This window comes from Pleurodeles waltl, chromosome 4_2, assembly GCF_031143425.1.
Source record: "Pleurodeles waltl isolate 20211129_DDA chromosome 4_2, aPleWal1.hap1.20221129, whole genome shotgun sequence".
NCBI classification, from domain to species: Eukaryota; Metazoa; Chordata; class Amphibia; order Caudata; family Salamandridae; genus Pleurodeles; species Pleurodeles waltl.
This window is the reverse complement of record NC_090443.1, coordinates 680,037,022-680,061,825: the sequence shown is the minus strand read 5'-3', so window position 1 is coordinate 680,061,825 and position 24,804 is coordinate 680,037,022. Positions and strand designations below refer to the sequence as shown.

Below are 24,804 nucleotides of genomic sequence, written 5' to 3'. Positions count from 1 at the left end.
GTTACCATGTTTAAAAAGGAAGAGAGCATATGCACTTTAGCACTGGTTAGCAGTGGTAAAGTGCGCAGAGTCTAAAAGCCAGCAAAACAGGGTCCAAAAAGTGGAGGGAGGCAGGCAAAAAGTTAGGGGTGACCACCCTAAGGCATGTCAGGTCTAACAGCTGTTATATGAGAATTGTTTTTAAAGACTATGTTTATTGTTTAATCCTGGAAACTGAAAATATGTATGAATAATGAAAAACTTGTGGAAATCTTTTTAAACCTATGACGGATTTTATGTAACAATATAAAAGGTTAACATATAATAAATGAAAATAGATCATTCTTCATAAACAATAAAAGTTAATAAAAGTTTGTTTTTTTAAATAGGTGGCATTTGAGTTTATTAATTTATGTCTTCGTGGATTTTCTATTTGCCCTCAGTGAGGAAAACCTAATCCCAGTATAAGAGAGGTGCACAATAAGGAATTTTCTCTTACTTTGATATACACTGACCCTGTTCCTATTGGCGACTGTGGGTACCTCTCCCCGGTTGTGGAGTTTACAGCATTTGTGCAACACTTCAAACAGTCAAACAGCGAAAACACCATACAAAAAGTATCCCACACCAGGTTAGAAAAATAAAACATAATTTAATAAATAGCACAAGACCGAAATTATATAAATCTAATCAGCGGTATGAAATTTTAAAAAATAAACTGGAATAGCGCTTATATGCCAATAGCGCCAACGGGGACATCTGGTCACGCTGGACTGGGACAAAGTAAAAAATTCAAGCCAACAGCGATGGAGCTCGGACCGGCTACAGGGACCCAGCTGGGGCTGCTGAACCAAAGTACCTTAAATCCAGGTTGTGGAGCGATGTGTCAAGTCCAAACAACGCAGCAGAGAGGATGAATTGCTTTTCTCCATGCAAATGCGGTGATGCGTCAGTTCCAAAATGCGGTGAGGCTGCGGTGGGAGTTCCTGATGTGTCAAGGATGCGTTGGGTAGGCGAGGCAATGCAACTGTTCCAATTAGCAAAAAGGCTGTGTAAGGAGTTTGTTTCGTCTTGGAGGCTGTCGTTGATCAGAATGCAAGGACCTTGAACCGAGAGAGACGCCACAGTATTGGTTCCGAACGTGATGTGCTGGTTTCGAAATGTGAGGTACAGCAGTGATGTCATTCTGGATGCACCACTTCTGATCCACGCAAGAGGTGATGTGTCTTATATGCTCCCACAGAAAAGGATATGTTGGTTCCGTTTAAGCAAGCACCTTAGGCACACTTCCAAGGGTCCAGGACTGGGGTAGTACCATTTGACAGGACAAACAAGTTACTTACCTTCGTTAACGCATTATCTGGTAGAGACTCTATCTAGCTGCAGATTGCTTAACTTTAGAATTTCCAGATGTCAACTTGGAATTTTGAACTTTTGCTGAGCAATACCCCTGAGCACGCAGCTGGGTGGCGTCGGTTGGAACTGAGTGGCGTCCTCAGGCACTGTAAAGGGATATCTTTCTGTCTTATCAGCTTTTCTATGGCTGCCCAATCAGCATTCTTTATTCAGATCTCCTACTATAAATAGATTCCTTAAAGATATTGTACATATGTTTCCTTCCATGCTCTGTATCATGCCTCAGTGGGACTTAAATCTCGTTTTCACTTTTCTCGTGTGCTCCCTTTGAGCCTTTGCACAATTGTCTCCTGCAGCTGCTCACCATCAAGACAGCCTTCTTAGTGGCAATAACATCTACCACGAGGGTGATTGAGATGCAGCCTCTCCCAGCCAACCCTCCATATCTCACCATGTTTTCGGACAAAGTAGGGCTTCACACTTGTGCCTCTTTCCTCCCTAAGATGGTGACCCCATTTCACCTGGGTCAGAACATCACCCTGTCCACCTTCTTTGCTCCCCAACACCCCTCTAAGGAAGAGGAGCAACTCCATTTATTGGACCCAAAAAGAGCATTGTCGTTCTACTATGACAAACAAAGAGTTCCAGGTGGATGACCAACTCTTTGTGGGGTATGTGGGGGCAAAGAAAGGTCAGGCAGTGCAGACACTAATCATTTCGCGCTGGGTATTTCTCTACATAAAAATCTGCTATGCTCAGGCCAAAAAGCAGCCTCTTAAGGGCTTATGAGCTCCTTCCACTAAAGGGAAAGCTGCTAACACTGCCTTAGCAAGAGGTCTACCAGTCCGGACAGTCAGGTCTGCAGAGACGGGCACGTTGCCCATTGGGTCCTGCCGGACTTTTGACAAGAATTTGTCTGAAGCCTACCGCCAGAAGGTTATAGCTTGGGTATCTATTCTGAAGGTAAGGAACGAGCAGCTAGAAGTCTCTATCAGATGAACAAGTTACTTACCTTCGATAAAGCATTATCTTATAGAGATTCTATCTAGCTGCAAATTCCTTACACCCACCCATGCTTCCCTGCTCTGCTAACTTATTTACTAGGATTAAGGATTGTCCCTTTCAGGGACCTAGTTTTTCGCACAGACAAAACTGTTCGTTCTTTCCATGACTTTGTGCTTCTGGCGTGAAAGTTTGTGGAAACGTTCTGACGTATGCGTGCCTCAGTAGTGCCTTTATAGGCGACTGTGACAGCACAGACGGCTCCTAAGACGCTGACGCCACCATGCAGATCCAAATGACGTCACCCTACAGCGTGCGCAAGGGTTTTGCTCAGCAGAAGTTCTGGATTTCAAGCCGACACTTGGAAATTCTAAAGGTAAGGAATCGGTAGCTATATAGAGTCTCTATCAGATATACTGATAGCAGTGTCCAGGAGCAGGGTGGTGGGAAGTCTGTTATGTCCCTTAGACTTCAGATCAGGAGGCCACGGCCAACTATCCCATAGAGTCGCTCTGGGTTGGAGAGATTCGGGTCCAGTCCTTCCCACTCCAAGGCAGGAGGACAGCAGGTACAAGTCAGCACAGCAAAGCAGGAGTCCAACACACCGGAGTCCAGCAGAGTGGCAGGCCTTCAGCAACACAGCAGTCCTTCTATTGGCAGCGTATCCCCTGGTCCAGAAGTGTACTGAAGTGGTGGTGTGAGAGGTCCAGTACATATACCAAGTTACACCTTTGAAGTGGGAGACACTTCCAAGACATGCCTTTAAAGTGCACGAAGTCTCAGCTATTCCTGCCCTGTCACCCAGACTCACTACAGGACTTTATGCAGACGTTTGTGTGGGAGCAGAGTAGCCTATTCAGATGTGAGGCTTTGCCTAGCTTCTCCCTCCCATCCTGCCCAGGATAACCCATCAACTCACAACTAAGCTCCTTTTGTGTGTGGCTGTCTAGGAGGAATACACAAAGCCCAGCTGTCACCCCACCCCAGACATGTGATCAGAGACAGGCAGTAGTCACCAAGTGACTAAAGTAAGAAAATGACAACTTTATAAAAGTGGCATTTTCAGTATTGCAATTTAAAATCCAAATTTACCATGTTAGGATTTTAAATTGTGAATCCAGAGACAACAAATCAAAAAAGTCTATGTTTTGCAGTTTGTGAATTACACGTATAAGTTGTAACAAGGTAATCCCAATGTTATCCTATGGGAGAGAAGCCTTACAGTAGTGAAAAAAATTTGAGTTTTTCACTACCAGGACATACTAAGCTTAAACGTACATGTCCAACTTTTTACATACTCTGTACCCTGCCCTTTGGGCTGTCTAGAGCCTACCTTAGAGGTGACTTAAATGTATTAAAAGGAAAGGTTTGGGTAGCCAGAAGGTTGACTTCCACATGGCCGTTTAAAATTACTCACAGACTCTGCAGTAGCAGACATGAGACATGTTTAAAGGGCTACTTAAGTGGGTGGTACAACCAGTCCGGCAGGCCCACTAGTAACATGTCATTTGCAGCTCCTGGGCACATGCAAGCCCATTCAACTAGGAACTTATAAGTATATTAAAAATGCCAACTTGGGATGAGCAAATACTATCATGTTTGTGGGAAAAGGCACAAGCACTTTAACACTGGTTAGCAGTAGTAGATTGCACTAAGGCCAGCAAAAAGAAGTCAGCACATACAGGAGGTCAGAAGGCAAAACGTTATCGGAAACCACGCCAAGAATGCCAGGTCTAACAGTTGGTCCTTGACCTTCTACTTCTGAACTCTAGAGGTTTTTTTTTTTTTTTTAACTACTTAGCCTTTACTATGGGATCCCTGGGGCCAAATTACAAAAATATATATATATATTCTTGAATTGCTGCTCGTCTTTTACTGCAGTCAGATCCAGCATCCCTTTAGAGGTGGGCAGGGACAAGCCAGGGACCTTCTCTCAGGTGTGAATTCCTGGAGATTTAATGCGCCCTAGTGGTAGGAAGAACCAGGGAAGGATGGTGGGGGTCACGGAAATTACCCATGCTTCCTCCCAAACGTTGACCTCGGTGGTGGGTGAAGCCAACAGAAACCTGTTAGTGGGTCTCCCATGAACTTCTTTTATTCCTTTACTTTGGAAAGCACAAAATATGCACCTGAGCAATATGTATCATATATGCAATAAGTGCAAAAGAAGGCATAAATGCCCAGTGCACTTATTTCCGACCCAAGGTCCTTTGGCTTACTGAACTAATGTTTCTTGCAGCTGCAGCATCTCAAACGCAAACTTCACCTCTTTTTATTTGCACAAAAATGTGGCAATAAAGGTTTCCGCGTAGCTGGTCTTCTGGAGAAAAAAAAACAGAGCTTTCATTCAATGTAACAATCTGCCTGCAACACGTTCACAATGTTCCAGCGCACTTGCTGGATATTTTGAAGAAATCTTGTATATTTCGTTGTGGCTCCTGACACTCAGCAAGGTACAACTATTTCACTTTGGCTTGAATACCCGCCCTTTTGAGTAAATAAACACTCGTCACTTTAGGTTTCTCTAGCTCCAAAATTCCCCTCCCATGGCGTAACTATGTGTTTTTTAATAGAAGGAATAAAACAATATAATAAGTCCGATTTAAGGTAGAGAAATGACAACGGCAGTCCATATCACACCAATAATTACAGAGAGTGTTGTCCAGAAATGTATTTTAAATTCATTCCCCACTTTGGTTGATCAAGAACTACAGATTTCTTTTGGAAAGTGAGTAAACCCCATAGAGCCAAGTCCCAGCATGTTCAAGCTAAAATGCTGCAACAGTACTATTAACGATACATAACAACAGTTAAATCTACTACTTTTCATTTCAATATACTTCGAGGTACAATTATGACATTGTCTTGAACACTAAAAGAGCAAAAGAGTTTAGCAAGCTGGACCCTTTGACTCGACTGAGTGTCAACGTGCAGTGAGTGCGCTGAGCGCGCGCGAAATAGAGGAACAGCGGCCCTTTTGTTCCACAATTTAAAGAGAACGGGTTCTTTCAGTTCGATAGCGCGAAGGAGCTATCCTGAAAGCCACTTCCTTCTAACAGCAGCAATGGAATGTGCACCTTCATTTCCTGATCACTGCTGGACAGATCGAGTATTGTACAAACCAAGTGAATAGGAAAACAACTCATCACGCCAACCCAAACTTCCCGAAAGAGTAAACGTGGCGTCTGTCTTGCCTGTTGAGTGCTTGCATTTGCTCGTTGTTTCTTCTGTTTCCATTCTTGTTTATAGGATTTAATCATCAAACGGAACTAGAGACGTTGAAATAATACCTGGGTGAATTGTCGTTTACTGATGCGGATGAGACTGAGGTGGAGGGGAGGAAGATAGATCGTAGAGACATCACAGACGACCACAAGTTTGCCCCATCAGCATCGCACTAATAAGATGGCTTTCAGACTACACAACTCAGGAGAGAGGGGCTGGCGCTTGAGTGGTTTTCGGCGGCTCCAATATGGGAATATTAAAATAATTTCTGGAGCTCTGTAAACGCTGTAGCTATTGTTACGGTTAATATTGCAAAGGCGTTACCTGGACAGTAGGCCTTGATTATATATGCTTGGCTGACGCGTCTTAAGTGCTTTGGGGTTTCTCTGCTGCGGGTGATGCTGCCGTATAAAGATTGACAGTAAAGAGCCCGATTACGACTATTTTTTATGATTTTGTATGAAATGTGCTAGTCGGCCTGCGATTAATGGGACACCTCATTTGATTGACCAGAGATTTCATAATTTCAGGGTCTTGAGCACGGGAAATATTTGCAACAGCCCATTTTACAGCTATCCCAAAAATCTATTGTAATATTTTCTGATTAGGTTTTGGTACAGTTTGTGAAAAAATACAAGCCTCTCCCTCAGACATTTTATCTTTATTCAGGCCTGACATATTATTTACACCTGTATGCAGAACTCGCTGGTATTTGAGAGAAGGCCACGCTCGAGTCATTGGTCACAGGTACGGCGAGGTTCAATGATGTGAAAAAAATCGACGTATCCAAATTTATAACTGGCTTTGAAACCTATTTAAAACAAGCATTTGCAATGCAATAGGTCACGCATTTCTCTGAGTTAGTGCTATTAGCAGTTGTAAACTCCCAACGGGACTTTTCTTGCCACATTAAACCTATGGCAAAAGTGCAATTATCTACGTAACAGGCAAAAGTGCAATTACCTCTGTAACAGGGTCGATGTCATGCAAAGCGCTTGACTTCTGCCAAGCGAGATCGCGCTGCGAAAAAAGATAAAAAGTAGTCCACAAACCAGACGGAAAACAGCAAGCCTCGCATGTTTTCAGTACTTGGTCGCTGCGCTCGAGGAGGGCTAACCACCAGAAAAGGCATGACGTATGCATGCCTTCCACTAATGGAAGCAAGCAGATTTTGAAAAGCAAGACCACGAACCAATGAAGACACTGACGATCCAAGCCCTTTTCTAACTACTAATGGGAATACCAGGTGCTGTAGGCATTTTGCCTCTCGCAGACACTAGGTGCTGCACATCTTAGCTCAATTACACAGCTTCTTCGCTAATTTCATTTCCCACTTTTTATTTCCTGCACTCTTTTTTTTCCTGTCTTAAAAAAAGAAATAAAAAAGAACCACAATAACACTAAAATACACACTTTCCAAAGGAAAACTTACAATTATTCTGCACTTTACACTTGGCCCAAGTTGAAGAAAACATTTGCTCCACGAAGGGCAAAGGGATCCCTAGCTATGGCTTTGCTTTCTTGTGGTAAGCATATGCGTGAGGTCTTAAGACCAGATCTCACTTCTTGTGATGTCATTTCCTCTCAGGTCATGGGTTGTGATACCACTACCTGTGATTCCAGGTGCGATTTCACACGCCATGGTGTCATGTGCCGTGATGTCACTTGCATAGTGTCTAACTTGGCCAGTCCCCCCACCTATTTTCTTTAAGACTTGTGCCATGAATAAGCCTTAGCCCCCAAGAAATAGTGCTTGAGCCCACTATTGGCAACCAAATGGAAAAAATCATCACAGTGTGTCGGAAATGTGATAATAGGACGATGATGTATTCGGTGTGGAAGAATTAAATGAGTTGCAGACACTAGTGTAACAGAGCCCAAAAGCAGAGCATTCCAGCAACAGGGAATAAAAAGAGGAAAGGTGCGTACAATTTGAGTTGTAAAAGCATTCCAAAGCATTTTCCGGCATTTCATGGCACTGTCACAGGTGTCATTAACTCAACGATCCACTTATCGACCACAGAAAGAATGGGTGAGCAGTGCGTGTGCAGAATAAAACCTGTTCAAGAAGAGAGCACATTACTCACTGTTGCGTCCTAAGCATTAAACTACAGAACTCTGTCTCTTTCAGTTTCACTTGTATTGTAAGAAGGTGCATTATTTTGCATGTTGTTTGAGAAAGGATTCCATGATGAAAGATATGATTTTTCCAACAACTCCTAAATACTTTCTGTGGGACCCTGGTTTGACAAAAGTAAAGAAAAGACTGTCCACCCTCTGCCTGTAAGGCATGGGGAATATGTTGCAGGTGGCACTTACAGTGACAGAGCCTCTCCATTAAGTGAAAAAAGTGCAAGAAGAGGTAAGTCACTGGCTTGCCTTCCCGTTTATCTCTGGATTTGTTAAGGTAGTGTAGAAGAGATATTTCTCGCGGCCAGAGTGAATGGAGGTGTCGCCACTCAGTGAGATAACGAAGAGAGAACTCCTGCATAGCAGCAACTAATCGTCCTTGGGAGGAGAGAATGAACGCTGTTGTTCAGAAGCAGTGTCTCCCCTGGTGGCTCCTCCTTGTCATGCCCTAAGGAGGGGTCCAAGGAGGCGCAGCACATGCTGTGTCAGGTCAAGGTTGTCGTCTGATAGATGTTCTAGGTTGGGGAGGGGCTGCTGCAGCGTGTGAAGATGAGAGAATCAGACGTAATCCAGAGCATTTTAAAAAGAGGAGTTAACAAGCATTTTCAAAGCAACGGGTCTCACATTTGCTCCAGTTAGAGCTATTACTGGTGTAACCTCCTAACTGGACTTTTCTTGCCACAGAAATGAAAAGAAAAAAAAAGCAGCGCGATCACGCTGGGGTTTACATAGCGCAATTGTGCTGCATTTTTTTTCATTTGTGTGGCAAGAAAAATCCAGTTAGGAGTTTACAAAGCTGGGGGTGGGGTGGGGGTGTCATGGAAAAGGGAGATTAATTGAACTGGAAGATGCGCCGTGCACAAAGGGTGAAGCCGAAACTGAACACGAGCAGCTGAGATCAGCGATGGGTGCCGAATCAGCAGGAAAAAATGACCAGCATTTGGAATGTAATGCTCTTGTGTTTGCTCGAGTTAGGGCACCTAGCGTTGTAAATTACTGAGTGGACTTTTCTTGCCACACAGACTGAAAATAAAGAGTGAGGGCGAGCTGGCCCTGGAAAACCCCCCTCTGCTGTTGGTTTATGTTTCCAGAGGGAGCTGGTGGGGAGGAGGGACTGAACAAGGACCCACACTGTTGAGGTGAAACAGGCAAATGCCCCCCAAAAAGTCCCTTACAGAAGAGATAAACAGGACATAGTGCAATTACACAGTACTTTGTGCTGCTCCCAAAGTTAAAAAAAAAGGCAGGACAAAGAGGCAGAACTGACCACTAGCAAGCAAGGATTTTTGAAGGACACTGCAACTAACAAATCAAAACGCTGGAACTCACTCTATTGTATACTTTAGTATACTGCAGGCCGAACGGTAGCGCTCAACCTAAAAAACTAAGCAGTGTATTCTATTAGCACCTTCAATCACTCTAGGTTAACGTTATTTAGGCTACATGTGTTTTATACCAACAATCAATAGAGAGTCATTTGATGGTGACTTCTTAGGTATTAAAATATGAGAGGAAAAAAGAAAAGCGCATGGGTCTTCATTTTAAGCACAATAAATACAAGTGAAAATAAAAATGTTTGAGCCTCAATATTGGATTCTGGACATGATAAAGAAAATTACCATTTCATATAAAAATTCAAAATAAAGATCATGTTCTTCTGACTGTTGTAAATAGTTTAGGTGGCAAATATTAGAATGCTGAATTATGCAAAATAAATGCGTCCCCTATAGGTTATCACAGATGATTATTAAAGTTAATTTAATTATGTTACCTACATCCTGCTGTATACACTTTGGTCACTGGTGGCAAACCACAGAGGCTGACTCAGCTTCTGTTCTTTTAAGACTGATGAATGAGCAATGTAGAGGTAACGGAGAAAGGTATTTTAGCTAATGCAACAGCATTTGCATATAGTAAATGTTCATACTACTTTAGGTAGAAAGGTAATTACTCACAACAAGGTACCCATCATAACTCACCAACGTCATTAACTTTCAGCGACTATTATACTTACTCTTGAAGAACAGGACAGGAAGGTATTGCATTTCTGATATATTCAGTTATTTTATTAGCTTAAATATAGAAACCTAAAGAAATAAATTCATTAAAAACAGTCTCTGTGATCAAATCCATTTTATAAACGGCTTCAGCCAAACATTGCTGCGTAAGATGTCTTCAGCAACTGCACGTAATTCTGGATATTCTGGTTTTTGGTTTCGGTCTGTTCGAGGCTGTATTTCAGTCCTCTTAAACGCAGTTCATAATGTTTTTCAGACTGCAAAAAACATTTTTAGAGGTAAGCACAACGAATGGTAAGTGCAGCAGTTAAACAACATATACAAATTAGAAAATTGATTTTAATAAACGTAAAAGGAAGACTTAAAAGATTAGACAATCGATTTGTATGGATGTAAATTGAAGACTCAAAACATTTTTATAGAATTTAGAAGATAAAGAAATCCGATCCTCTTGAGTAAAAGTGATACTGTCAACCAAAAGAAAACGTGACGATAATAAACTCATGTCAGGAGGAGCAATGGTAAAGGCAAACTCAGTTTGGATCACAATGGCTACGTTTTTCAATTGCAGTACGCCTTGTGGCAAAAACACACACACAAATATGAATCGATTATCCTGACATGATTATTTACTAAATTATATTCAGAAATAGTTCCTATCTATGTTAATCACATTACTACAATGCTCATAATGACCTACGTTACAGCCTGTGGCTGCACTTGTTAAATGTAACAGTCATACACGACTCCCCTGAATTGCTTGAGAACCCACTTTATTTCCAATTGAAATTCACCTTTCAATCATCACTTATAAAACAGCAATTCCAAAATCCATGTTATCAACATTTTGCTTGATACTGACTTCCATACCCATAGCACATTGTTTTGGCGTTCAAGTGTATTGCTTCTAGAGATTCTTTGGGGAGATATGATTAAGGCATGAACACAGTCATCCTTAAAAATAACAACTACAACCTTCAGTGAGAGCTTACTATTAAACCCATTACCAGATACATTCTTTCCTCCATTTTAGAGCAGATATTGACACAGTCGACCAACATGTGCAGCACATCAGCATAAGCAGAATATCCAAATCGGGTTGAGCATTGGGCCATGGAGAGGGCCAAGGACCTGGCTGTTAATCATTACTCCATTCAGCTTGTCCTTAAAGCACCCCAGTGCTGAATCTGCATTTTTGCGAAGAGGTGGGTGCCATTGAAGGGCATGTCCAATAGGGATGCCTTGCCATCCCCCAAGAAGCCAGTAGGCCTCAACAAGGTGTGATTTTTGATTGTCACTAGCAATGTCATCACTCTGCCTAGCGAATCAGTCATATCCAGTCCGCAGTAAATAGTTAACTTTGTTGAGTCTCTCCATATGGCTTGAGCATCCTCCGAGACCATAAAGCAGCACTTGGGCAACAGAATCCCAAAATGTGTAGTTATATTGACCCAAAAGGCACACAGTGTTCACTGACAGAAGTGCAAGTCTGGCAAAAGAGAACATACTCTTGCCAAAAATGTCTAGCTTCTTGAATTTCCTATCCAGTGGTGTGTTAGGGTACGCACCAGGGTTCACCTTCGATGTGGAGATGCGGACAACCACACTCTCCGGGGTGAGGTGCTGGGTGAGGAAAGCTGGGTCCCTTGAAGTGGGTTGATGGTGCTGGGCAACTATTGTGTACAGATGCCCCTGAGCAGGGCTTGGTCCAGGCCCATGCAGGACATCAGTGAGGACTTCATTAAAAGGAAAGTGAGGTTCTTGGGGGGCGACTCCTGGGTTGAAGCACACCTGTCAAGATGATTGTCTTGACGGCCATATAGGGCAGCGTAAGATCCAGGACTGCTGCCGACATCCTCACCATTACAGCAAATGAGGTTCGACCAGGCCAGTGTATATGGGGAGGTGTCCAGACCACTGGCATCCAACAGTTCCTTGTACTGGTTGTCTTCAGCCTCATCAAGGGTGTTGGCATGTCCATAAGAATCCTGAGATCCTCCTCTGTCATACTACTCCCCTGGACTGTCGAAAAAAACAGGATCTGACTCGAAAGGTCGCGTTCTGGCTGGCGCCGGAGTCAATCCGGCTACGTTTGGGAGTGGAGCATGATTATGGGGCTAGTGCCGCCGCAGGGCTTCGGCAAAGCCAGGAACATTATCTCTGGAACGAGCTCCCAGAAGGTCATGGTCCCACAATAGGTGTAGTTCCAGATTCAGGACCTGATCCAGGGGGCCTGAACGGTGCAGAGGGCAGACCAGCTGGTGGAAATCCAGTGGGGGCACTCACCAAACCTATAGGGCCAAGGCACTCCGGCCCACTCAAAGTTGAGGTGCATGGCCTCGTAAGAGTCTTGGAGTCGGGGTAGCGGGTGGTCACTTCAGATCCAGGAAACTTGGGGAGGAGCAGAGTGGACCCAGAGGCAGGCTCTGTGTTGGATCAGGGCCTAGAGTGAAGTTGTTACTGTGTCTAGTCCGATGACCTGAACCAGAGCATTGAAGTCAAAGAGCATTTAAACTTCTTGGGCATCTTAGACTTCTTCTGGAACTTACCAAATGATGAGTAAATGGAACTACTACACAAAAGGACCAGGACCTTTCCCGTGATCAGGAGCTGGAACATCATGGGGGTGACTGGGTCAGAGTACCAGGAGATTTAGGAAGCGCTTTCTCAGTGCTTTGGGGTTCTTGGTGTGGCAGTCCTCACACGTCTTGAAGTCATGGTCTGGGTCCAAGAACCAAAGATAAACCAAGTGGGAGTTTGTCACAGATATCGGTCTGTGACAGGAGCCACAGGGTTTGAATTCCATTGTCCTTTTGGGGGACATAGGCCCTCATTATCAGTTTGGCGGTGGCAGAGGCCACCCGCTAAACTCGTACTGTCATCTGCCAGCCCTATTACAAGTTTCCAACTGGGCCAGCAGGCAGAAACAGCATTTCTGCCCGCCAGCCCAGAGGGAAACAGGGCCTCAACATAGACGCTGGCTCGTAATGGAGCCGGCGGCAATGTGGCGGTTTAGGGGGTGCAGCAGCACCCGCTGCACTTTCCACCACCCGCAATTCGGGCAGTGGGAAGCATGACCGTGCTGTCCAAGGGGGCCCCGCACTCCCCATGCCAATTGCATGGGCAGTGCAGGGCACGCCCACAACATCCCCATTCCGCCAGCCTTTCCATGGTGGTCCAACTGCCATGAAAAGGCTGGGTGACTGGGGAGTCGTAATCCCCAGGGTGGCGCCACGGTCGTAATGTGTCAGTCGGACCACCACGACTGTCCGACCGCCACCGCGAGTGTGGTGGTATAAGACCGCCAGACTCATAATGAGGGCCTTGGTCTTGAAAACAGCTTGACAACATTTTGAAAAAGGTTGTCCAAAAAGTGGACAGAGGTAGCTCTCTCCAGATCTGCTCTGGCGGTCATGGAAAGAAAAGTAACAATCCCAGCGCATTGGGGTGGCGCCTGTAAATGCACCACACACTTCACATTCGGTGTGGATCCCCTCAACGCTCAGCCGATCAACGCCACTCACTGAAGTGCAGAAGTACTGTTCAAAACATTTCTGGATACAGTCTGACACCTGGCTAATATTCTAAAGGTAAGGGTTCTGCAGCTAGAAATGTATATCAGATAGGTTTTGTTAAAGCTTAAATGAAGTGACATTAATAGATTAGATTTTTCCAGACAGTTCTTCACTGAAAATATCAACATCCTGTCTGATGTCTTGTTAATGTATACATACACAAAACAAATTTTGTGTCTGGACAACTCTGGCAGCATACCTGATGAAGGCTTTGGTAGTGTGTGTTTAAAAGCATTCCACAAGCTCCCCAGAAATGCTACATACAAGACAACAGCATGTTGCAATTACTTGGGTATCTCGATCTAATATATATGCTTGACAATGCCATATCAAAGAAAATACATTCCTTCCATAATAGCGTCAAGATTCATGCTTGGGTCAGGACACACCCATGCGTATGCTCTATAATGCACTCATCATGATGTGTCTGCCATTTTTTTATTTACTATTTCAGCTCAGTGGGTGAGAAAGTGCACTTTGATAAACAATTAGCTAAGCAGAACACTGCAGTTGCCAGGCCCTGCAAAAATAAATACATTATTCAATAAATGTAAAACAGAAATGTAGGTGATGGGAAGGGCCAGAAACAGATCTGGAAAAAGCAAGTGGGGGATATAGGGGTTAGTAAATGCCACCAAGAAGCAAAACCAAAGGGGAAGAGCACCACAGATGGGCTATTTTAAACAAAAAGCATAAAGAAAAAAATCAACTAAGCCAGAAAGGGAGTCCACAACAGGTGAACTATTTGTTTTAATTAAATAAACTTAGTCGGGGGTAGGAAAAGCAGCATACAAGCTGGAAGTAAGGGAATGCAGGGGATGGGGAGGAGTCAGCAGAGGGGGAGAAAGGAAGAAAACATATCCACTCCCATTGATTATTTAAAGCGAAAGAAAAAAGTAGCTCCCAAAATGGAAGCAATATCAGCAGCGAAAGGATACAAGTCAACCAACAAGAACAATACAGGACTGAAATGCACCTGGGTGGAAAGACACAACAGCAGGCAGTTAAGTGAACTAATCAGAAGCAGGAAAATTACAAACTGCAAAGCTATCATGAGCAAAGTGCTGACGCAAACCCAACTCTGCCCATATTGGAAACAGTAGGTGTGGCTGCCTGGAGGCAAGACTTAGAAAGACAGAACTCCCAAGGAAGGAAGGAGCCCATAGGCTTGTCTTGTGTCCATAGGCTGGTACACAAGACAATAGACTAAAGGAAGACATGGAAGGGGAAACACTTGGATTGACACTGCTGAAACACCAATCACCTACTCAATTATTCAGCATCAAAGAAACATTTCCAAAAGGCTTAAGGTAAAACTGTAACATACACTATAAAACTTATGTAAACTAGAGGTGGAAGTAAGCCTGATCACAAGGTAAACAATCCTCCACAAATCTCAAAAATATAGAAATCTGTCCAAGTCTCTTTTTATAAGAGGGAATGTGAGTCCATTGCTCATTCCTATAGTTTTTTGTCCCTGTGGTATTGATTTGAATAACATATATACCACCAGCCGTATTACGAGTTCCATAGGATATAATGGACTCGTAATACGGCTGGTGGTAAATCCGTCACTTTTCCGTCACTTTTGGGACGGATTAACACCTCCTCCAAAGTTGGAATAACCCCCTATGTTATTTAAACTAGACCTCCAAGTGGCATAAAGGATCTTCACAGAATTCGACAACTTGACGTGCCGCACTGCAATGACTTTTCCATATCAAGGTTTCTATATCTCCACAGCATAAAACTCTGTGGCCAAAGCGAAGATGATAGAACTTCACCTCCCCAACAAGATGCCATGCCATCACTCCTCCAAGGGCAAGACTAAGACGACTACGCCAACCAAAATACATTTACTTCCTTCCAGTACGTTTCAGCATCAACATTCCACAACCTAATCAAGACTTGCGGATCTGCAGTTTACCTTCCGATCCATACCACATACAATCATTAAAAAACAATTTTCCATCTACAGCTAGCCCAGCGAGGAGCATCATCAACAACTCCACACCATCAGTTGTCTTCCCTTCAGAAATAAAGATATCTCACATGCAACTACTCAAGAACAACAACGGACCCTGGCCAGTTACAGATCAATCTCAAATGGTCTATTTCATGGATAACTGACAGAAAGAATATCGATAACAAAAATACTGTGGAAGAAAGTATCCTAAAAAGAATATTGAGGTCAAACTATTGTGAAGATAAGTTTCTATAGGTAGCATAATTTTTCTATAGGTAGCACAATTTTACTATATACAACTCCAAATATATGTACCATAATGGAAGATATATATGTATATATATCTTTAAGCTACGTAGAATTGGATGGAGTTAGAAGAGTAAATCTATACTTAGCTATTTGCACTTACATTCTAGATATTTTGATCCTCTGTATTTTTGACACGATATTCTGTCCGCACAATATTTTTGTTTCCAATATTTTATCAGTAATTCGATCAGAAGTCCACTGTGGATAGGAAAAGCATCTCTGCAGATCTACAAAACTTGTCAGCGGCATTTGACTGTTCATCAGCAGCACTTCTTCAAGACAGACTATACAAATTAGGCATAAAGGAACTATCCTTGACTGAACCTCCCACTACTTGTCAAAGACATTAATCATCAATTTGCTTACCTTAGTCAAAGCAATGTCTTTCAGCATCAACACAAGATCAATTATTGCCTGACTCCTGTATATTATGTCGGTCCAGTACTGCACAACATCAACTCCTTCAAACTAACACACTCTGATTACATTGGAGAGGTTAAGAGTATGTTAAAAGTGGAAATTCAAGGGATATTCCTAGATCTAGAATCCTAGCCATCCACCAACAGATGTTGGTTAATCACCTTAAACTAAGCTCACTCAAAACAGAGATCCTGACTCATGGAGAGAGGAAGAGCTACTGCCTTTTGTGGTACGTCATGTGGATTTGTATAGTACAACTAATAACCTGCAAGAGCTAGGTGTTCAGCTTCTTGTGGAAGAAGTGAGGAGGAGGTCATGATGTGTTGAGGGAGGTCATTCCATAGCTTTGGAGTGATGCAGGAGAATGCTTGACCTTCCATTTTGCTTTTGTGGATGCGGGAGATGTCTGCAAAAGAGTGTGAGGCTGAGTGTAGGTGTCTGGTAGATTGTTGAAAGTGAAGGTGTTTTTTCAGGTATCTTGGTCTGATGTTCTGCAGTGACTTGTATGCGTGCATGAAGAGTTTGAATTGACTGCATCTGCTGATGGGGATTCTCTCAGGTGTTGAGATGTAGGTGTGTTGTGGTAGGTCAAGGATGAGTCTCGCTGTGGTGTTCTGAAAGGTCTGAAATCAGTGGAGGAGATGGTTGGAGATCATGGTGTAGAGTATGTTGCCATAGTTGAATCTGCTTGTGATGAGGGCTTGCGTGACAATGTGTTGGTGTTCAGGGGTAGCTATTTGAAGATCTTGTGGAGCATGCTGAGAATATGGGAACAGGGGGAGCTAAATGCATTGACTTGTTTTGTCATATTGAGCTTGTCATCCAGAATGATTTCCAAGCTTCTGGCGTGGTTGTTGGTGAGTGGCCGAGCTCTGATGACAACTAGGTGGAGTCCCAAGGAGCGTTCTTGTTCCTGAAGATCAGTACTTCCGTCTTGACAAGAGTTCAGTTTAAGGCAGTTAGATCTCATCCAGTCTGCTACTCTGATCATGCGGTTAGAGAAAATCTGATTCTTGGATTACAATGTGTAGGGTGGTAGTCGGACTTGCTGTTTTCTTCCTGTGAGGAAGAAGTTCATCCAGTTGAGGTCTGGTCCTTGGACGCCTCTGTTGTGCAGTTTTCTGATGGGGGAGAGGGGTGGGGGACTAAATCAACGGCAGCTGTACGTCTGGCCTCAGAAATGTGCTGTAAAGCCTTGGAGTATTGGATTTCGGACTTCCCCCATTTCCAGAGCAAACAAAATCATATGCAGTGCCTTTAAGACCATGAATACCCCCAAGATGACTGTTCCTACCAGATAATCTACGTAAACATTGTCACTGTGCGTTCACATCTTTATTATAATAAAATACTCTACCAGGGTGGTTATACTCAATACTGCAATGACTACTTAGGATATGAAATGAAGTGCAGGACAATTTCTAATCCTTCATCTATGTGACCACATCTCAGTGCCCCTATTGGCACTTGCTTAGCTTCCCATCAATAGATGTTCAACTTTCAAGAACACTTGAATTATGCATAGGGCCATCCACAGGAAAGCAAACATTTAATTCAAACAAGTTCAAAAGAAATTAACAGAAGTGAACACTCCTCTCCCACTTCAGGCTATCACCACAGCCAACCATCCCTTATTATATGAATTGGATGGGAGCTACTTCTCTACAGGGTGAGTGACCATGCTTTTTAACTCTCCACTACTGAAGACAAGAACCACTAAAAAGCACCTGGAATTCAGGATGACTGTGAACACCTAGTTCCTCTTAAGATGACGCCACAGAGACTAGACTGACCAGATGCCATCCCAAGAAGGAAAACAAACAACAATACCTGATGCTATCCTGGGTGGACTCTTTAAGGCACACGAAGCCCACTGCAATCTTGAGATGCTGCCCTGTCCTTTCAAGCACTGAATCCATGCATTACCAAATGCTAAACCACTATGCCAATCATTCAGTTTCCATTGGCCAAAGTTATCTGCTTTGGCTTTGAAATATGACTACACTATTTAATAGGTTAAGGCTCATCTTAATTAAATAGTTTCCTGAACTCTGTTGTTACAGTGAACAGCATCACAGGCGTAAACTGTAATTGCTGTACTCCTTTTGTTACACTATCTAATTTGACATACACTCTTATCCAGAGCACTTCCACAGAGAAGCATGATTCAAATCTGCAAATGAACATCAGGGCTTGTTAAGGGTATACAACTGTTTATATTATGATGCAACATAGTGCACTTATGCCATTTTAAGCCCAGTAAATACTGGGTGTAATTAAAGAATTTAATGATACCAGAACTAACAATTAGAATTCAAACATGCAGTCTTTCAGTCACAGTAGGTAAAGAGGCGAGGGGTACCTCACCGCTAACTCATTCATACTGCCAACCTAAATTCAAGGGCCTCCATTTCGGAAATGGCTCCTATTGGTGATTTTTATAGTAAAGACTGCAAACAAGTACAAAGGGGCAGCCACTAGCTTAGGTGGCATTCTTCATAACAGTTCACCCTAGCTTAGATTAGTGTGCTACTGGATGTTTAAAGCAAGACAACTTAGGGTTACATTTGTTCATAACTAAATTGAGAGAGTCCAGGCAGCAGGAATTCATCACCATGCAAAAATGCCTGGACTACAACTCCAGGCAACTTTTATCTTCATTGGTTCACATTTCAGGTTTTGTCTTGTGCAGTTTGTGCATGTGGTTTACCGACAGGGTGATAGTTTGACGTATTATAGTGACAGAGGTCTTGAGAATCCTTTGACACATCTGGGCATTTCATGCTGTCTTGGTTGAATGAATAGAGAAGGTCATCATTATCAGACATTTCCTATTCCTGATGTGCAGTAGAAAGGCCAAGGACGATAGCCAGATTTCCTCAGTTTGAGGACCTTTTTGTGATCTGTTCCTGACAAGATGAATGATCACCGATTTTAAGGTTCTGGAAGTGGGTCACCATCCTTTCAGTGATGAGTCAATTGTGAGTTAGAATTGGTGAATCTCAGAAATGCAGGTCTTGGCCTTTGTGAATGGGAGTACTGGCTTTCACCACTCAAGGGCTTGCTATCACCACCTGTGGGAACTAAACACAGCAGTCAGTGTCCAGTGTACCGCTGCCAACTTTGGTCCAGCTCTACTTGAACAGGCCTTATTCAATCATACTGTGACTGACTTTGATAATATGTCCTTTGCTAAAGCAAGGAATAGGCAGCATTATTTAAGGGATGGGTAGGGCTTGTACTGATGAACGTCTAATCACTTGAGCCCCTGGCTGGTGGGTATCAGGACAGATGTGCTTTTGTACTTATGGTCATTCACCCAGCGTAAGAGTCAAGGTGTCAAATCCACTGTTTTGCAGGACCAATACAGGAAACTACACCCCCTACTGTCATTGGTGTGTGGTCATTATCACTGGGTATTAGGTGAAAAAATGCAGGCTGTGCATTGGTAGCAATGAAGCACTGGCATTTTCTATAGGTGAAAATCAAGAGAATTGGAAATGAGCATCTTCCAGGCAGATTATGAGTAAAAAGTCCCAGATGTAAATGGATTGCATGACATCTTGAAAAATGTGGTTCATATCATCCCTCTTCATGTAAAAAAGGAGTCCCCTTGTGCCCACAATGGGGCACTACTCCAAACTACTTTTTTCTTATGAAAAAAAAAATCTCAAATAAAAGCTCTTGTGCCATGTGTCATTGGCATTTGCTACACGGCATGCCCCAAGTGTGATGGGTATGCTCAGATCTAGGTCTCTAGTTGACTGTGAGAAAGGAATTAAACTATACCTCAGTAATAAGGCCTAAACTGCTGTGGTGTTTTTTTCCCATCTGGAGGGTACCTGGGCTGTCAGTTCCAATGGACCATTCTTATTGGAGCAGGATCAAGGTTGATTTGCATTGTGCTACTGTCCATGTTCATTGGCATAATGACTAAACAAATGATGAACTAGAATGCTGCCCAAGTGGATGAGATTAATTTAAGCAATCCACCCATCACTTTTTTGTTTTTCTCAGTATCACTGCACAACTGACCTCCTCTAGCAAAGAGTTTTGATGTAAGTGTTAGTCATTCCTTAAATGTAAATATTGAGGGTTTCAACTGAGTGTCCCTATCAGAAAATCTTCAAAACACCCCAATCTAAGGTGATGTTGCACTATGCTAGGAATAAGGTATAGATCCTCACAGCTGCTTATGTGTGGACTGATCAGCGACAGAATGGCACAGGTGACAGCTTCCTTCCGCTTCATCATGGTCTCTCCTAGGAGTAGTCCATCTTGACGTGCTCTGCCCCTTCAGATCTGTTCAGTACTGAGCATTTGGCAGTGATTATCTTATCTGCCCTGTCCTTAGAGACCTTGTTGTATTTTAGTAGTGAAAATTGCTGAAGGAATACTAGTAACAATGTATTTGTCCAAAGTTTTGTCAAAGATATGAGCAATGGATCTGCTATAACTGAAGAGTACCCAATTGGAGTGCCTCATGAACATGATTTCTGAGCAAATTCTGGCCGTCTAATGTGCATCCAGATTCCTTCACTAGGCCTCCGGAAGAAAGAAGGTGCTATGTAGACAGTTGAAATTATGTACAACATTACTCAAACAGATGTCTGTTGCATCACTAAAGGCTGACAAACTGTTTTCTCTTTCTTTGAGTAAGGCCTGATAGTGGCAGTCGTCAGGTAAGTTCTCAAGAATGGGTGCCAATTCATACCAAGTTTTCTGCCTCAGCAAGACAGAATGACAGTAACATTGGCCACTTTGATGCAGGTGACAGAGAAGACATTAATTTATTTGCTCATCATATCCATTATTTTAAGTGTTTCCACTCTTTTCCGGGGACAAAAAGAAGGGGGAGGAAATATTACAAGACCTTCACTGGGCTTATGAAAGTTTTACAAAGTTTATGTAACTGTGATTGTGGAGGCACGTCATGGAGAAATTGGGTGCCTTCGAATCTAACAAAATCTCGCAGTTAGGAGGGATCCCTTGGCAAGAGTTCCACTCATGTGTCATCCAGGGTGAATATATATATATAATCCACTCTGTGTTCTCACTGTAACCATGAATGAGGTGCAGCTGGAGAAGTCAAGGCAGCAGTTATATGAATCAACTGACATTTGCGGATGGTGGGTCCTGAGGCAGAGGCTCTTCAGTAGCATACGTTGGCAATGGCGGTAGAGAAGCAGTTTGAGGCACCTATGGTATCACAAGTGCAAAGTATCAAGCTGAATGGTATTCCAGAAGTGGAAATCTTCCGGAACTCTGCAGAATCATCTTCTGAAAAGAGTTTAGGAGATTCTCTGGGACCCGTCCCTTTGGTTGAAGAATATAGGACTGTCACAAGGGGACTGTTGTGGCAAACTAGCAATGACAAATCGGTGATATATTCTTCCTCCTCCTTCTTGGGCATGAAGTGTACATCTGTGCCATTAGGCCTCAAAGCAGTGTTGGTTGTCTTCATGGTCACTGTAGAAAAGTAATAGATCTCCTACATTTTCCTTGTGTTCTTCCTCACCTTCTGCATTAATGTTTTTCTCTGCTTCCTGACAAGTGAGGGGTTTTCAGATGTGAATTAAGGAGGTTTGAAGGTAATCTAGAGAGGTGACACCTTAAACTGCATAACAATAGTCACTGGTGGTGACCATTTATAAGTAGTTTGCAAATGATGATGCACTTGACGAGCAATGAATGATGAGTGCCATCATTTAAAGGAAGAATCAACGTTATTGTTGGTACTGACAGAAGTGCTGTGGACGATGACGATCAATTGAGAGTCATGAACTAAAGTGACTGTGCTTGACTTTCATCAACTTATACGAGAGAGCTGTTAATGCAGTCAAAGACTGGGGCATGCAATGACGGACCTTTGCCCGCCTTGAAACATGTGACTATTGAGGATGATTTTGCTGCCAAAGGTATTTTTTGCCATGGGCTTTGGAAGCCTTGGTGACAGGTGCGAAAGATTTTCAGGTGGCAAATAGAGTCTCCCCGGAAGAGGCTCTAACAGGGTCCTTGGAGGCCAGCATTATTTTTTATTTTTTGTATCTTTGGAACCTGTAGCTGGCAGCTTTCTGAGGCATTCTCACCAGAGGATGCAGATCTGACAACAAACAGCTACCATCTCGCCCTGTCCCACCAAATGTGTAGCAGTAAAGGCCTTACAGATATTGTACTTCTTGATAGAATATTTTGGATAAAAGCAATAAATGCATTTTCATGTGTGGGACATGAGAACATTAAACATTTGGCTTTATAGTATTCACATGGCCGGAATACTTTGAAGTTTTGTTTAATGGAAGAGGTGCTAGTCCTGGTGAGAACACCAGCCCTAGGGATCAGACAACTAGAAACAGAGAGGCATGTATAACTTTTTGACAGTGGAGATGAAAAGAGTTTCAGTGAACTGAGTAACCACAGGGCAGATGAAGTAAAATGAGAATAGAGCAGATTTCTGAAGATTCTCTTATGCTTGAGGTGTGGTAGAAAAATAGAGCTAAATAAGGCTCTTGGAAACATTCAGATGAAGGAGAGACTACATATAGTGCATGGCTGAAGCAATGCAATTGAGCATGTAAACTCTGCTGTCTAATCAATGACTAATGTAGATTCCAAGGCTTATGATGGGTAATAATTCAAGCAAGTGAGATTACTAAAGATTGGATGCTGGAGAAAGAATGGGAACTAATTCAAGGTTGCATTGTGCTTCAACAAGAAAACCACCCTTCAATGTGAAATTCGCACAATTGGACTTCGAGAAAGACAATGAAGCATGTTCACTACAATAAGCACAACAAACTTTGTAATTGTCTTTAAATTGTATCCTGTGCCCCCAGACCTATGTAGATGCTAGAAGTAGTGCTGCAAAGGTGAGATGGAGATGTTCTCAATAACCAATAAACCTCATTAAAACCAAATGTTTCCATGCTTCTATCCTCAATAATTGGCGACGAGGATGGGGTCTGCTGTGTAAGGGACAGCAACACATTTCCACCACTATAACTTATTCTCACCTACCGTTCGCTACACATCCTTTGCCTCCTTGGGTACTACTGAAATTGTGAGCGCTTATGTTGTGGCACCCTGCTCGCCATGAACTTATCTTGCCCTGGGGAACCTCAAATCCCAGCCTCCTGAGAAATTTTGCCACCAAAGAGTGATTTGTAAGGAAGGATTCCTCTCCTTAGGACACCTGTTAGGATAGGCACTTTGCTCCCGCTGAAGCCCACCTCTGCTGCAGCCCACCTCCTCCTCCTCTTCTCTGCACCGGCGTTTCCTGGTTTCTTGGCGTTTCTTGTTACTGGATGGTGTCGCAGGAGACTCTTCCTGCTTTCAGGCAGTGTCCAGGCCCAGTGAAAGATACGTCTTTGCTCCTTGCTGGTTATGGTATTTCCTCTTTCTAGGGCAGAATCACAGGAGGCTCTGCCGGCACCTGATGTCCACTCTTGCTCCCTGGCTGTCACAGTGCTTCTACCTGCTTGGGTGAATGTTCCTGTTAGCATCTGAAACCGCACGTGGTATGGCGTTTACCAACTTTCCCTTGTAAGCCTTGTACAGACCTGTTTTCCTGTGGAGGAATACTGAAGTACAGGTGACAAATATCTGTTCAAGAGTAAATTGGGGGCAGCTATACCTGTGTTGGCATATCTATGTTAAGAATATTGTGCTTACCAATTTTCTCCTGTAAGTGTTGTGCAGACCCATTTTCCTATGGAGGAATTCCATAATAAAGGTGACAATATTTTGCTTGTGTGATTTTGGAATAGTTACCTCTAAAGATATAAATTTACTGGATGGAACCTGGGATTATCTTGGGATTTATTTATACTCAACCATTGGGAAAAGTGAAAACTAAGCCCTCCATATATCTGACTAGAAATCTTGAAGTGTTCTTGTGGGGTTTCTTTTTGCTGTTTCTGGAAGAACATTTGATTAGCTATATTCTGTTCACTTTGTGAACTTAAGTGTGTTGATTATTCAGCACTTTCCTGCTCTAAGTAGGCAATCACTGCTGCAAGCATGAATCAGCTTCCCCGCTGTTGAATGAAATTGGGGGATCTAAATTTACTGTGGCAAAGATGGATTACATTTTTTATTATTATTTGATAGCGAAAGGCTGGGAGTAATATCCACCAGTGCGTAAACAGCACATTTTATTGTATAATTTGAGAGCTTAGGGCAGAAAAGTGTATGAAGATATTGTGGAACATGATTCAGATGAGGCTAGTGGTGAAGTAGAAGAAGAAGAAGACGTTTCCCAAACCACCCTAGATAAACCTGAATGTAATTTTAAAGAATTCACAAATGGGGTGTTAGAAAGACACAAATTTAGCCAATAGTCTGAAGTGTTCAGCAAGAGGTGCTCTATGTAAGAAATGCAATAAAAGGGTACAATTAGCCAAAATATATGACAATAGATGAAGTCAAGTACATGTGGAGTAAGATACAGAGGAGAAAAGATGTCCTAACCAAATAATTTATCTTCCAGATTATGGAACTGAGTCACATGTCAACATGTTGCACCCTACTTGATATATTGTTCGATAGAGACAAAATAATGTTTTTTGCAGACTTATGTTCCCCATATACCCTCACTGATGAGACATTTCATGAGAAAATGGGGTGGGCTTATGTTACATACCCTGTAAGCATCAGTTTGTGGCATGTAGTGCCGTAGATTCACATGCTTTGCATACTCCTGCAATCTAGTGTTGGGTCCAGATGTGTGCAAATTGTTTTTCTTCGAAGAAGTCTTTCGAGCCACAAACTGACTACTCCTCTTGGTGATAATGCACATGTGCATCAACTCCATTGTTACACAGTT

General features: G+C 42.8%; 1 protein-coding gene across 4 annotated transcripts in view; it reads right to left on the bottom strand.

Annotated features, from left to right (window-relative positions):
• Positions 1–9,731: 9,731 nt before the first annotated feature.
• ODF2L (outer dense fiber of sperm tails 2 like) overlaps positions 9,732–24,804 on the bottom strand; it is a 248,638-nt gene continuing 233,565 nt past the window's right edge. For all 4 annotated transcript variants that reach the window (XM_069232260.1, XM_069232263.1, XM_069232261.1 and 1 more), the window contains one exon: positions 9,732–9,967. In XM_069232260.1, coding sequence (XP_069088361.1) covers positions 9,839–9,967 — 129 coding nt within the window. In that variant the 3' untranslated portion in view covers positions 9,732–9,838. The remainder of the gene's footprint in view (positions 9,968–24,804) is intronic.